Genomic DNA, 14,744 nt, shown 5'->3' on the forward strand with positions numbered 1-14,744 from the left:
GCTCCCACAAGGCAGTGGGGCGGGGAACATGGTGAGAGTGCCTGTGATGTATGTAAACCGCACGCGAGAGAAAAAGTGAGAGCGAGAGAGAGAGAAGAATGCAACCGTATCAATATCTTCGTGTCATATTCCGATTCACGAGAAAACCCTCCAATAGACATCCAACGTCCTCTTCCCTTCGTCGTAGTACTTGAAAACAAGTTGTTTGCTGGGTTGCCAAAGGCGGTGACGCTGAAACAAAGCTGCGCCTCCGGCGCATCTGCCCTCCTGCACCTCCTATCATTTCAGGCGTTCATCATCCAGTTCCCTCCAAACCCCCGACACGCCTTTTTCATCTCTTGCTCTGCTCTCGGTTATAATCACCCCGATTTGGTGTCTTGATATCCTCGCTTCCCCTATATCCACCACTCTTACACCATGAACCCCGAGTGGTAAGCCCGACGCTCCGTCTATTTTGAAATCTCCCTCTCCGTATTCCCAGGTCCCTGGCAGCGCATGGCTCCGGCACCCGGGGACTCGCAAGAAAAGAAGCAAGAAACTAACCTGGGGTGGGTTTTTTTAGAGTAGTCCTACTGTGCTGGTCTTTCCCCATTTTGCGAACCCACCACGTCCAACTCGTCGATCTGCGGGACCTAACCAAGGACAGATACGACTATCTCTTCAAGCTCCTCCTCATCGGAGACTCCGGTGTCGGAAAGTCTTGTCTGTTGCTCCGTTTCGCGGATGACACTTACACGGAAAGCTACATCTCTACCATCGGTGTTGACTTTGTAGGTGGATATCGGGTCTGCGGGGTTGTGCCCGAAATGGGATGCTGACGCACTTGGTTTCTAGAAAATCCGGACAATCGAGCTCGATGGCAAGACCGTAAAACTTCAGATTGTACGCGAAATTCTTTGGTCCCCTCTTTGCCTCAGCCATGGGATCTAGATGTCTCTTGAGGGATGCATGAATGGATTCTGGCTAACTGATACCTGCAGTGGGACACTGCTGGCCAGGAACGATTCCGTACCATCACATCGTCCTACTACCGCGGCGCCCACGGAATTTGCGTTGTGTACGATGTGACCGATATGGACTCCTTCAACAACGTCAAGCAGTGGCTTCAGGAGATTGACCGATACGCTACCGAGGGTGTCAACAAGCTGCTTGTCGGTAACAAGAGCGATATGGAAGACAAGAAGGTCGTAGAGTACACTGTGGCCAAGGTATGATCTCTTGCGATACTCATTGTAGTGTCATCCATCGGTTCTTTACCCGATCCCGACCTTTGTGGACGAGTTTGCGGATGGGACTGAGTGCTGACCTGGTTTTCTCTCTCTCTTTTTTTTGCTGTAATAGGAGTTCGCCGATAGCCTTGGAATCCCCTTCCTCGAAACCTCCGCCAAAAACGCCTCGAACGTCGAGCAGGCCTTCTTGACAATGGCACGACAGATTAAGGAGCGTATGGGAACTGCCACCGTTAACAATAAACCCACCGTCCAAGTCGGCCAGGGCCAGGGCGTCCAGTCCGGCTCCGCAGGCGGCTGCTGCTAGACGATGACTCTGCGGGTGCGGTGCTTCCATTTGGCGCAATGTTACATCATGGACGAGGGCTGTCCAAACCGCGTGGTATCCGGTCCCTTCTCCGACCTTCGCCATGGCTTTGATCCAAATGGCCGAGAAGACGACCGGCATAGGTTTACTCAATTTGTTTTGCGACCACCACTGGGACCGCCCTTTCTCTCCCCATTTTCTTCTCTGTGCTTTAGACGGCCCTGCGTTATGTCATTCTCCGTTTTGCTCTGTGATTACCGCCCCCTGGTGTTTCTCCGTTTTTGTTGCTTATTTTTTCCCCTGATTTCCTTTTTCTCCTTTCTCTTTTCTGGCCGCATCTCTTTTTGGCCCTTCATTCTCTCTTGTGTTTTCTTGTAGTCTGGATTCATCTCTTCCGAATGAATTAATGGCGAGGCCTTGTTTGCTTCTTTTCCGGGACATGATTTCCACAATGAATTATGCAATCCTCCCCAATACTCCGCGTGGCACCTGGTCTTTGGATCCAGGTGTGCTATCCAAGTTAGTTGTAAAATATCTGTATGGACCCGTACATATATACATACATTTCTCTCCGAGTCCCCCCTACTCTAGTCAAAAGGCCGCCCCTTGTGAAGTAAGGCCGGCGGTGATCCAGGAGGTCCACGGGGCTGGGATCACATGCAATCCGCACCTCCACGGGCGATCGTGAAGGGGAACTCTAACTTCCAACCTCCTGTCCAATTGTGCCTCGAGTCCCCCAGTCACGCGAGATCCTCTTTTTCGTGGGGGGCAAAGGGCGCAGGTAGATGCGCCTGGCTATCATGTCTCATGTCCGTGTCCGCCTCCGACACGGTTCGGAATGTTCCCCTAGTGGAGTTGGGCAGGTGCCGAGGCACAGCAGTCGGCAAAACGTCATGAACCCTCTTCATTTCCCCCAAGCCGAATCATTATCGCGCCCTTTCCTGGTCTCTTTTTTCTTCAACACGATCCGCTCCTTTGATTTCTAGAATTTCTTCTGTCTTCTCTGCGCTCTCCGGACTCCGCAACCGCCCCGCCCTTTCGTGAATACCCACCTCCACCACTCGCACCACCCCAGCCATTCTTGCCAACAGCTCCGATCATGTCTCAGGCTCAACGTGACCAGCAACCTCCGAAGCCAGCGCCCTCTGCGGCTCTGCAGCAGAGTGACAACATTGCCCACGCGCTGGCGGGTGCTGGTGGTGGCGTCCTGTCGATGGTCTTGACGTACGCGAGCCCCGCGTTTCTTCCCCATGGGTCTTCCCCCCTCCCCAATTGCTAAGATCCACCTCCACAGATACCCTTTGATCACCCTGTCCACCAGAGCCCAAGTCGAGTCCAAGCGCGCGCACTCCACCGCCCTCGATGCGGTCCGACGTATTGTCCAGCGGGAGGGCATTTCCGGGCTCTATTCGGGTCTGGAATCCGCCCTGTTCGGAATCAGTGTTACCAACTTTGTATACTACTACTGGTACGAGTGGACCCGCGCGGCTTTCGAGAAGGCTGCCGTACAGGCTGGCCGGGCCTCTAAGAAGCTCACAACTGCCGAATCTATGATCGCCGGTGCGATCGCTGGCAGCGCTACGGTGCTCCTCACCAACCCGATCTGGGTCATTAACACCCGCATGACTGCTCGAAAGTCGGAATCCGAGGAGCAGTCCCTGCCAGGGGCTCCTCAGAAACCCAAGGCCTCGACCCTCAGCACCCTGATGGACTTGCTACGACAGGAAGGTCCCAAGGCTTTGTTTGCAGGTGTCCTGCCTGCGTTGATCCTGGTGATCAATCCCATCCTGCAATACACTATCTTTGAGCAGCTGAAGAACGTTGTGGAGCGTCGACGGCGGATGACTCCAAAGGATGCTTTCTACCTGGGGGCACTGGGTAAGATCATGGCCACGAGCATTACGTACCCCTACATCACTGTCAAGAGCCGGATGCATGTGGCCAGCAAGGATGGCCCTAAGGAGACCCTTAATGGAAGCCTCAAGAGAATTATTCAAGAGGAAGGCTGGACCGGGCTTTACAAGGGTGAGTCAATTACTTTTTGGTTGATCCATTGGAGACGATATACTCACATTCGTGTTGCTCAGGCATTGGGCCAAAGGTGACCCAGAGTGCCATCACTGCGGCATTCCTCTTTGCTTTCAAAGATGTGCTCTATGACACGATGGTATCACTGCGCAAGGGACGTGCCATTCGGAAGTAAGCGGAAGCTCAGGCTTCTTTCTTGAGGCCATCTAAAGGGGTCATCACAAGAGTTTCCTTGAACATAGCTGGGGCTGATGTCCCTCTAGAGTTCTTGCTCTTAGATGCCCTCCAGCAATTGATTTTCTACTGAGCAAGTCAGAGGCCAACGAAGCACCTCGGACTCTCGTTCTGGAATTTCTCTTCAGTAAAATGGGAAATCCACGTATCGCCGTTTTCTCATTGTGTTCAAAGATCACTTACTTCTTTTGGGTGATCTTCAACAGACTTGTACATATAGCGAATTGTTCTCTCCGAACTATAATGTGATGTGGAAGGGTGCTAGATTGAAAGGTCCTTTCTAGGAGGGTTTCTTCTGATATCCACTATTCTACTGTTTAAATTCATCTATTCTACTCCTGGCTTGGACCTGTATCTGATAACTTCCTTTTGTGTTCTTGTTGTAGAAGATTATCAATTCGAAATATACAATGGTGGCATCTCTAATACCAACTACCTTCCTCTTCTGATTAATTGGCTTCCTTCCCAAGTTGGGCCTTGACCGCCTGCCAGATTTACCGCCCCACTTTCGCCCCGTCACGTAGCGCGTTTTCGCGATTTCCCCGTTCCTGATCTCCCACTCCCCATTCTCCATTTCCCGTCTGCGGTGTTCTTCCATTGTCTTGCATGGCAGAGCATTGCTTGATATACAACTCTAAGGTAAGAATTCTAGGCCTTATCTGTCTTTATCATCTTGTTTTTCTAAAACCTTGCCTAACCGTCTTTGTGCTAAGGTTGCCTAATAATCCCTTCCCTTATCGCGTTGGTTGATGACGCAGGTCCTTGAAGCCGTTCTATTCTGTAAAGGCACCGAGCTTCTTTTCAAGACTACCACAGCACATAAAAGGGGTTACTTTTGACTGCTGCTTATGAAGAAGTGCAGACTTGACGCTCTATTAACCTGACCTCATCTGTTATGATGGATCTCTCTGTCAATCTCTCCTTGAAAAGCCAAGCCCTTCACTCCCGCTCTAACCTCTGCTCATACTTGAGGTCAGTAGTTCCCCGTATATCAGGAAGTAAATAGAATGCACTCACAATTTCTTAGTTTGTGATTGTATTGTCATGATGTTGAATGGGTTCACTCGCAGTAGGCGGAGGAGCACTGCGCCTGGCTTTACTTTGGATTCTTCCAAAGAGCCAGAGATTCAGCTTCTGGCCCGGCGTCTATTCCTGCAATATACTCAAGGCTTCAACTCGCAAACCTCCCAGAAACGGGAGCATAATGTCTCGGTAACTCATGGCCATTCCACGTTCCAGAGCGGCGATGTGTTGCACGCCTCTCAGAATGAGGTGACTGAGTTGGCAGGAGAGCATCACTGTTTGAGTAATACCTACCAGTCCTCAGATTTCCGGAGTCCAGTGATCCCATCAACAAGCCTCACCTCTCCTGTCCGCACTCGTTCTCGAACTCGCTCTCGTAATCACTCTCCCTCTGGCCTGTTTACTTCTCATCCCACCGACAATGAACAACCTGAAACTGCTTCTTCCCCCTCCAAACTTTCAATACGTACCTCTCAGCAAACAAGCCTCCTGAGACCTACTCGGCAGGAGAATTTGAGAAAAAGCGTTGCCTTATCGAACGTGGCTCGGACTCACCTTGAACAAACTGCTTCCAAGTCTAGGCTAACCAAGGAGAGGACGCCACCGCCATCTGAAGGAGCTGCGTTAGAGCACGCCTTGCACACCAATAAAAAGGGACCTTTGGCTGTTCCCCACACGTTACATATGTCATCGTCAGACTACCGGTCATCGTCAAGCCCCCCGAGATCTTCCAGCTCTCCAACTCCAAACACTAAAGGTACAACTATCCGGCGATCTAATCGGCCCAGGAAGGAGCCGGCCACTTATGACTTGAAGGCTTTATCCGATCTTGAAAGAGTGTGGATCTCTGAGGATGAGTCAACCTCTGCTATCGCCGTCACTGATAATATTTGCTCCTTCAACATACCATGCCAGTCTCAATCAACGGCACCTGTTCCCAGGGTCAATTTCCAGAAACTCTTATTTGAACGTGAACTTCGTCGTGGAAAGAAGAAGAGGCAGATTCAAACGACGGTGGCTTCGTCCCTGAAACCGTGGAAGCGCTGGAAGGGCGCCTCCAACGATGTATGTGCGCTTGCCTGGTCACCCGATGGCACCAGGTTTGCTGCCGGAGCTACGGCTCACCCGGATGAATATAACCGCCGAAACAACCTGACCCTGGGCGACCTCACAGACGGTTCCTTGTGTGAGCTTCCAGACCACTGGGTTCCTTGTCCTGGTTCGGCCTCGTCGAGTATTTCAGACGACCGCCTGTTTACGACCATGACCGCGATCCAATGGGCTGGAGATCGGCTCTATACCGCTAGCTACGACCATACCATCAGAATTTGGGACGTTGAATCCCGGCACCGTCCAGCCCGCGTCATAAGAACGCTCCCACATGATTCAAAGGTGCGGGTTATGTGCCTATCAAACTCGACGCCCAATTTGATTGCAACTGGTACCGAGAAGACGTTTGGTTTATGGCGTACCTCTCCAGAAGACTGCGATCCTACCTACACCTCTTTACCAATACAGCGGAATTCCCGCCAGAAGACTCACATTGACCTTGAACCAACCAATCTGACGTGGGGCGGGAATGCTCAGACAAGCCATCTTTTGATAGGCGGCATGGCGGAGCAGAGCCAAGATGAATACAATGTCTCCCCCTTCGGCCATCTCGGGATGTGGAGCATTAGGGAATCCTCCGTAGAACTGCGAAAGCTCAGCCGGGATTCGCAAAATATTTTCGATATCAAGTGGCACCCCAATAGGCCAGTGTTCGCGACAGCGAGTACGACCAGTCCGTCTTTTGAGCTCCCGTCGCGCACCAGATCCGTTGTCCAGCTGTACGATATCCAGTTGAATGACAAATCTACTATTATCGGCCAATTTCCCTGTCCAGCCATGGACATCAATGAACTAAGCTTTTGTCCCATGGACTCAGTCTATATGACGGCGAGTTGTACCGATGGCAGCACCTACATTTGGGATCACCGAAATCCGGGAAAGATCTTGCATCAACTCCGGCATGGCATGCCACAAATGCCACTGAATCCTGATTACTCTCGAGAAGTCACTGATCTGGGAGTCAAAGCAGCTCTCTGGGGCCCAACTATTGACCAATTCTATACTGGTGGCTCTGATGGGTTTCTCAAACAGTGGGATATCCGCCGGTCTCCTGAAGATGTGCTCGTTGCGAATACGACCAACATCGAGGAGGGCATTGTGAGCGGTGCATTTTCGAACGACAAATCCCAGCTCCTCCTGGGCGATTTTTCCGGTGCAATTCATATTTTATCCTGCGGACCCTATTCAGATCCAGAACCAGCTGACGTTGAACTTCACTTTCGGCCTGCTCCGGATCCAGAGAGTTCATCTGTCGAGCAGCCGGGGATTCCGATCGCGCAAGAGCTGGTATCTACAGGGCAGCTTGTTCTGCACCCTGTCTACGGACCTATCCAGGGGCCTCAGTATCAAGGACCGTGGGCGCGGTGGGCGCGTGGTCTCGAGAAAAAGGCTCCTGCTGATATGGTACAACAAGTACCGTTACTTCCCAATATTCGACTTCGCCAGTTTGATGGTCCCCCAGCACTGGATCGGGAACTTGATGCAGAGGCCCAACGGGAGGTTCAGTGTCACTTCAACCTCGCGCACGCACGACATGGACGGCCAAATTTAGGCGTTCCGCCTCAGGGAAAGAAACGCAAACGTGAGAGCAATACTGCTGGCTCATCTACAGCGGAGTTGGGTTCCCAGCGCCTGGGAGAGCCCAAGAAGAAAAGAAAAAAGGAGAGAAAGAAAGACAAGAAAGAGAAGGTGAAAAAGCGATATCGAAGTGACAGTGGATTTGTGATCACCAATATGGACTCCTCGATCATCGACTTGACGATGGATTCTGACGAAGCCGCCGACTCGAACCTGAAGCCGTCCTCCAGCATCTTACCAAAAGGATCATCAGGCGCCTCATCGGAAGCTTTGCAAACGCCAGCACCTTCTAGCCCCACTGCGTTGAAAGACGAACCCACAGACTCAGATGAAGACTATTGGTGGCCAGATAGCGCACATGTGGACGCGAACTTTGGCTATGAAGGCGTTTAGGTCAATGTACTGCTGCCTTGACGTACCGCCGCACACCGCAAGCTTGCCTAGGCTAAATCACATTGCATTGAGCGCGTGGAGTCCGCCGTGTATCTTGAATCTTGAATTTTCGGCGCGCCAGATCTCCCATACTTTTTGTACACAACTTTTATGACAATCATATCTTTCCTACAATGACTTACGAAAGTGCTAGAACATTTGAATCGTGGTCTAGTCCGCTGGTGACTCCAGACTAGTAAATATCCGGGATGACGTTGTGCACTGCCACGGTGGCGCACGCTGCATCGCTTACTCGGATGGCCAAGTACTGCAAGTTCATAAACTTCGTCCACTCGCTTCTGGAATATCACTTGGCTTTTCCCCCTCCACCCCCTTTGTCCATTTTCCATTTCCTCGTTGGAATCTGCAGCATACTTGATCTCTCTGTCTTAAAACGTCTTCAAAGAAACCACACTTTCGACATGTCCTCCTCCTACGCCCCACCTCCTGGACCGCCGCCGCCAACGGTTCCAGACGGCTGGAAAGCGCAGTATGACGAACGGTATCAGACATGGTAGGTTGTCGCACACGACTCCGATGAAAATTCCCCCGCGCCCAAACTAACCCCAACGATCTGATCAGGTTCTACATCAACATTGCTACCGGCAAGTCACAATGGGAACGGCCTGAAGCATCACCAGCTGCACCGCCTAGCGCTCCCCCGCGGAATTGCCGACCAACCCCGCAGCTGGCGACACGAAACAGCCGATGGCCTCCAACAACCCTTACAACTCCATCAATGCTACCAAGGGCGCTAGCCCCAACACCCTTGACGAAGATGCGCGCCTGGCCGCCCAGCTGCAGGCCGAGGAAGACGCGCGCGCACGCAGCCGAGGCGCCGGGGACTCCGGCACCGCGGCCGACTACTACAGCGATACATCGCGACCGCAGCCCAGCGGCGCAGGCTACGGACCCGGGCCATCCGCGCCGAGCCCTATGCCTGAGCAGAAACGCAGCAAGGGCTTCTTCAGCAAGCTGATGGGCAAAAGCTCTGGGAGCAGCTCACGCCCGTACGCTTCATATCCGCAGCAGCCAGGTTCATACGCGCCGCAGCCTGCTCCATCGGGAGGCTACTATGGTGGATACCCTCAGCAAGCCGCTCCCCAGCAAGGGTATGGCTATCCCCCGGCTGGGTATGGTGGCTACCCACCCCAGGGCGGCTACTATGCGCAGCAGCAGCAGCAACGCCCGCCGCGGAAAAGTGGCGGGATGGGCACGGCAGGAGCGGCAGCCCTCGGAGTTGGTGGAGGGTTGTTGGGCGGTCTCTTGATTGCCGATGCTGTGGAGGACATGGGGGATCATCATGACTATGACGATGGCCCTGGTGGGTGGGATGATGGCGGTGGTGACTTTGGAGGCGGTGACTTCTAAACAGGAATGATCGCCTATTGCTTTTCTTTCCCCCTCTTTCTGGTTTCCAGTTTTCTTTAATTTGTCTTCACAGTCCTTTTCTTCTCTCATGATGTATACGGCTGTCTTCGTTTGGGGTGAAGCCCCTAGGTTCGGGAATGGGGTTTGGGGTTTGCTCTTTTCGGCGCTGACTGGATTGGAATGTTTTCACCTCTGGAGGGACTTTCGTGTGGAAAGAGTTCTCATTTTTTTTTCCTCACATGCCCTCACGACAATGTGTAGTTGCATAGCTAATTTCTCATGCATTCTGAATTTCAAACAATTCTCCATGTTTTCTTTGATTATGTCACTGGGTGAATATACTCTATCGGCTTTAACCCCGAGGGCTGGACATATCTAACCGTCGGTGTGACTGGTATGTACTGCTAAGGATGGCATGGGAATGCATTTTTAACCCCGCCGGCGGGCTGAACCGGCCTCTCGCCCTGTAGCGCCTCCTGGAGCTTGATCAGTCTTGGCCACGTTGGGTGAGGTGCCAGCCATCCAGCCCGCAAGGTCAAATCCACCACCCGCCATCGCGTTGGTTGTCGCGCCGGATAGAGGTGAGGCCCGCGACTGCTGCTCAAATTCGGCACGCATCTCCGGATCCACTGAGAAGGGTGTTAGTCGCTGGGTAATCAATAAGCAAGAGAGAATGTCAGGGGGGGGGGACGTACTATTCTCCATCAGTTTGGGCATTCCAAAGGTCAGGCCCAGGGCGACAACAGCCATCAAGATCATCGGGTTCTTGAAGAGGCTCAGTGGTGAGACTGTCGGACCACCAAAAATATATTAGCTCGCATCGGTTATGAATCTTTGCCAATGGCAATGATCATTGTTATGGATCCCTGCGGGGGATGGAGATAGAGATGTAGATGAGGAGGGGGGCAGCAACTCACACTTCGCACGCTCCTCATAGAAGCTCTTGCGCGCGATGGCTTTGGCCTCGACGACCACATCGACGGATTTCTTGCTGGCCACATCGACGACATATTTCTCGGCGCCGCGGTTATCCCACGCATTGCCGCGGAAGGTCTCCCAGATGCCCAGCACGGTGCCGTCGGCGGCGACGTCGACGCGGTAGGGTGCGAACACGTACTCGCCGGAGCGGATATCCAGGAGGTATGATGCGGGCTGGCCGGTTGGGAGATCGGGGAAGACCAGGGTCGAGGCATGGGTTAGAGAGGCCGTCAAGCGGTGGTCACTGTCGGCAGAGAGGGTGGTGAGGGTGGCATGGGTGGTTGCGGGGAGCACCTGGGGATTAGGTAGAAGTGTGGAGGGAGGAATGGAGATGGTGAGGGAGGCGGCGGCCAACTGGGCAAGCCAGAGGACTGTGAGTAGCAAGGAGGCCATGGTAGGCAGCACAATTGCGCTCGCAGCGATCGCAGACAGAGCAAAATCCGACGACCGGTGTGGAATGACAGGAGGATCAGACCTAAAATGATACAAGAGGAGAGAGAGCTTGGGTGGTCTGGAATGGGACCACGAATCACGAGTCCTCGATGGGCCCGAGGGGGAGCATGTCTGACCGCCTTTCTTACCGCCTCTAATGTGCCGGGGGAAGAATCAGATCAGGTGAGATCAGGTGAGATCAGGTGAAACCAGATGATGTCCGGTGTTCCAATCAGGTGCTCTGGACTTGGTATGTTATAGACGGTCCCTTTCCGTGGTGGGGAGAAGGAGAGGGTACGGTATAGATGAGGTGGGGTTCAAGTCAATTGCCGGTTCCCTTTTTGCCTTCTTGTCGGATTTTTCTGTCGACAAAAATCGGAGAAAACGAGCGAGTCCCCGAGGCCCTTTCGGCCCCGTCATGGACTCGGTGGACTCGGTGGCCTTGGTGGAGTGCCGGGCGGGTTGGGGAATGCGAAGCAACACGGAGAAACCTACCCACAAATCACGGCGTGATTATTGGCTCGACGAGGGATCTCGATTGCCCTGCAACTCGACCCTTGTCACGGTCGTCTCGGGTCGAGATCGTGGTCGAGTCCGAGTGCCCGAGTGTCGCGACTATTGGAATAGGAAGGAGGGAGGTGAAAGGGGTCGATCTATCATAGTCTGAAGCGTCTGAAGAGCCTGGACAGTCTGCAGAAACGCGATGAGCCTGAAGCGCTGCGAATTAGTCGTCTTGGTCGAGGCTACTGCAGGGCTACGCAAGTCCATCTTCAAGACGGTGCCAGGGTGCCGTTTAGCGTGGCGCCGCTTCTGTTCTGCATCGGCTAAACCACCAGGCGCCTCTAGCGCCGAAAAAAAAAAAAAAAGCCCTGCCTTTAACGGGGATTTTTCTAACGTAAAACTAGACGAAAACCCGGGACTCGTCCGTGGTCGATGGTCTCTAGCTCTGGTAAACTTCAATATCCTCGATATCCTCGATAGCCTGAATATCCTGTCTCCTCTGTCTCCTCTGTAGCCTATCTGTGCTCTCTCTCTCTATAGATCGTCCCTGTCCTTGCTAGTCCGGTCGCGAACTATGAATCAGAAGTGACGGAGAATCCGCGACGGAGTCAGCACAGCCGTTCAGCCTATTCAGTAAACCGTCTTTGCCCGAAGCCTCCACCGTCGCCAGTCGCCCGCCGGTTCTGGTTCTGCGTCTCTGGTTCTGGTTCCCCGCCCCTGACATTCGTCCTCTTACCCTCCTCTCTCCTCCTCCTCCTTTCCCCCCCCCCCCCTCCTCATCCTCCTCTCTATCCTCGCATTCTTGGCGTCGCGGATGCTTGATTTGCGGATTCGCGAGGTTTGAAGGTGTTGAGACCATTCGACGGGGCAGACGAGGAACTCCGGCCTGGCACCACCATTACCACCCCCGCTCCACCCGGGCCAAACCCAGCCCCAGCCAACCGCCTCCGCGGACTTGACCTCGATCTCGATTGAACCCCAATCCCCTCCTCCTGATCCTCCTCTCTTTCTCCCTCTCTCTCTCTCGTCGTCTGCGCGATTTTTTTTTCTCTCCCCTTTAGTTCTCTCAAAAGGATACGATGGAGTCCCAACCGGCCATATCATGGTCGGAACAACTCCACGAGACCACCTTGATCACCGCCCCCAGCGAAGATGAATTCTCCAACTTTCTGGAATTCAACATGCATTTTGCCGACCTCGAAGGGCACGGACCAGCACATTCCCACCTGCAGGACCAGCAACATCCTCTGGGGCCTCCTCCGCCCACTACCACCGCGACCACAGCCCCCGAGTCTGCTCATCCCCAGTATTCGGGCGCAATGGAAGGCCTCGCCATGGATTTCACCGGGCAGGACCCTGTCCCCTCGCAACAGCCGGGGCCCATCCCGTACTCCACCCCCAACATGACCCCGGGCTTCTGCGCCCAGGATGCCTCGCACCAGCCCATGATGGCGCACCAGCAATCACAGCCCGGCCAGTCGCACTACATCCAGAGCCAGGCGATGATTCCACCCACCCCCAACAGCATGGAGTTGCACGGCAATGCGTCCCGGTACCCCCAGCGAATCGATGAGAACTCGGAGATGTACGATCGCTACTCGCGCATCAACGAAGAACAGGTCTGCTCATTCCCCTCCCGCCCCTCCTCTCTTCCCCCCCCTCCCCCGCACAGGGATAGAATCCCGAGTTCCAAAGGGGCGACTCTGCCGCATCTGATACGAATGGACACTGACTTCCCTTTTTTTTTTTCCCTCGCCCAGGCCCTGTATACTCCACTCGTATCTCCTGCCATGACTCCACTGGAGAATCAATTTCGCCTCCCAGAATACACCATCCCCGGAGAATACTTCACCCCTCTCACCTCACCCGCCCTGGAGGCGCAGAATGCCAGCAGCTCCGGCAATGGCTACCCGTATCATTCGCGTCAGGTATCGGATGTGGGCTTCGTGCCCACTAGCGCGGAGATCAACCCACTGTCAGGCATCTCAGCTCCGGGCTCCCCCAGCATCATCCGCAAAAGTCGCCGGCGGCCCTCGGTTGCCTCGTCACGACTGGCGGGGCGCACCAACAAACCTCGTCAATCCCCTCACATCCGGGCTCAAACACAATCCCAGCACAACCGGGGCAAACACGTCGCTCTCAATTCGGAGGAATTCTACAGCAGTCTAACCCAAGAGCTGAACAAGCCCCGTAACCATGATGTGCGGTCTCTCCAGGTCAGCAGTAACGAGGGATCCGGGCAAGATTCGGTCTCCCCAGAGCCCTTACCTGACTCGTTAATGCCGCCGCCAGCCATTCCTCCGCCTCGCAAGTCTCCCGCCATCACTCCGCAAGCCGCCCAGTCGCCGGGCACTGCGGCGACTCCCGCCACTCTCATGCGTATTCAGCGGTCCCAGCATGTCCAAGAAGGATCTCCGTCCTTCACTGATCGGCCCCAGCTCGAATATCATGATGAAGTGATGGAGGATATCTCTCTGCCCGAGGCGGCCGCGCCGGTCGTGCAGCTCCGTCCCAACCTCGCTCGCATCGACACTAGCATGCGGACCGACACGGCAAGCCCCATTATCTCCGCGAATGTGACCCCCTCGCTCGAACCCCGGTCGACCGCCGCGGACCGCACTCCCGGGTCAGTCGCATTCAGCCCGCGCACGGTGGCCATGCCGTCCCCCAGCGGGCCCGTCCCGAAGAGGTCTGACCCTTCGCGATCATCCATCTCTAGTCGGAAACGGCCCAGCTTGAGCTCCACCCAGGCGAGCCCGCAACTGCGGCCGAAGATCAGCCCGAGCATTCAACCGATGATGCGAGGCGGTGACAGTGAGTTTGACATTTTCCCCATGCTGAAAGAATGGGACCCTACCGATCAACATACTAATGTGATTTTTTTTGACTTGATAGATATGTCCCAAGACGCCCTGTACCTTGCCTCCAAGTCCAACTATCAGCACATTCTTGACGGTACTCTTCCGTCTGGTGTTTCATACCCTGAAACCCTGGCTGAGAACTTGAGTTCCAAACGGACCAATCACAAGCTCGCAGAACAAGGTCGTCGGAATCGTATCAATAGCGCCCTGAAAGAGATTGAGTCCCTGATCCCGCCCGAATTCATACAGGCTCGACAGGCCAAAGAAGCGGCGTTAGCAAACAGTGCTAAGCCAGGGGATAAGGAGAAAGAGAAAGAAAAAGAGAAGCCCGCCAACCAGGCCATCAGCAAGGCGAGCGCCGTGGAGATGGCCATCGATTACATCAAAGCCTTGAAGATGACCTTGAATGACACGGCGTCGAAATTGGCGGCCGCAGAAGCTAAGCTGGCGGGCGTCCACCTCGACGACGAGAAATCGACAGAGAAGGCCGAAGTCCCTGGTTTGTCCGAGAAGACCACCAATAACATGACCCTGGGCGCAGGCCATTCCAGTTGACCCTGACGATCGATCATATATTCTGTACTAAAAAAAACGAGCCTGGGGGTGTTTTGGATTTTGGATTGCGCTGCTCTTGTCTTCCCCTCCCTCCACCCCCCAGCA

General features: G+C 54.1%; 6 protein-coding genes across 6 annotated transcripts; 5 read left to right on the forward strand and 1 right to left on the reverse strand.

Moving 5' to 3' along the window:
• Positions 1-481: 481 nt before the first annotated feature.
• On the forward strand, positions 482-1,536 carry N7462_000272 (Rab family GTPase YPT1; the record flags this gene model as incomplete). The annotated part of the gene is given in 5 exon segments (XM_057071998.1): positions 482-548; positions 563-770; positions 835-882; positions 981-1,208; positions 1,342-1,536. 5 exon segments carry the CDS (start codon positions 496-498, stop codon positions 1,534-1,536), a joined length of 732 nt encoding a protein of 243 aa, XP_056938528.1. The 5' UTR covers positions 482-495.
• Positions 1,537-2,635: 1,099 nt separating this feature from the next.
• On the forward strand, positions 2,636-3,739 carry pmp47 (putative peroxisomal membrane protein Pmp47; the record flags this gene model as incomplete). Its single annotated transcript, XM_057071999.1, has 3 exons — positions 2,636-2,760; positions 2,831-3,561; positions 3,624-3,739. 3 exons carry the CDS (start codon positions 2,636-2,638, stop codon positions 3,737-3,739), a joined length of 972 nt encoding a protein of 323 aa, XP_056938529.1.
• A 1,766-nt stretch (positions 3,740-5,505) lies between these two features.
• Positions 5,506-7,902, forward strand: N7462_000274 (WD repeat protein; the record flags this gene model as incomplete). Its single annotated transcript, XM_057072000.1, has 1 exon — positions 5,506-7,902. One exon carries the CDS (start codon positions 5,506-5,508, stop codon positions 7,900-7,902), a length of 2,397 nt encoding a protein of 798 aa, XP_056938530.1.
• A 461-nt stretch (positions 7,903-8,363) lies between these two features.
• On the forward strand, positions 8,364-9,312 carry N7462_000275 (uncharacterized protein; the record flags this gene model as incomplete). Its single annotated transcript, XM_057072001.1, has 3 exons — positions 8,364-8,455; positions 8,524-8,546; positions 8,630-9,312. The coding sequence occupies 3 exons, from the start codon at positions 8,364-8,366 to the stop codon at positions 9,310-9,312; spliced, it is 798 nt and encodes a 265-aa protein (XP_056938531.1).
• Positions 9,313-9,741: 429 nt separating this feature from the next.
• Positions 9,742-10,683, reverse strand: N7462_000276 (uncharacterized protein; the record flags this gene model as incomplete). The annotated part of the gene is made up of 2 exons (XM_057072002.1): positions 9,742-10,100; positions 10,230-10,683. 2 exons carry the CDS (start codon positions 10,681-10,683, stop codon positions 9,742-9,744), a joined length of 813 nt encoding a protein of 270 aa, XP_056938532.1.
• Positions 10,684-12,302: 1,619 nt separating this feature from the next.
• On the forward strand, positions 12,303-14,639 carry N7462_000277 (phosphate-sensing transcription factor PHO4; the record flags this gene model as incomplete). Its single annotated transcript, XM_057072003.1, has 1 exon — positions 12,303-14,639. One exon carries the CDS (start codon positions 12,303-12,305, stop codon positions 14,637-14,639), a length of 2,337 nt encoding a protein of 778 aa, XP_056938533.1.
• Between the last annotated feature and the right edge of the window lie 105 nt (positions 14,640-14,744).

The sequence above is a fragment of the Penicillium macrosclerotiorum genome (genome assembly GCF_028827735.1).
Source record: "Penicillium macrosclerotiorum strain IBT 26536 chromosome Unknown utg000001l_segment0_segment0, whole genome shotgun sequence".
In the NCBI taxonomy this organism is placed as follows: Eukaryota; Fungi; Ascomycota; class Eurotiomycetes; order Eurotiales; family Aspergillaceae; genus Penicillium; species Penicillium macrosclerotiorum.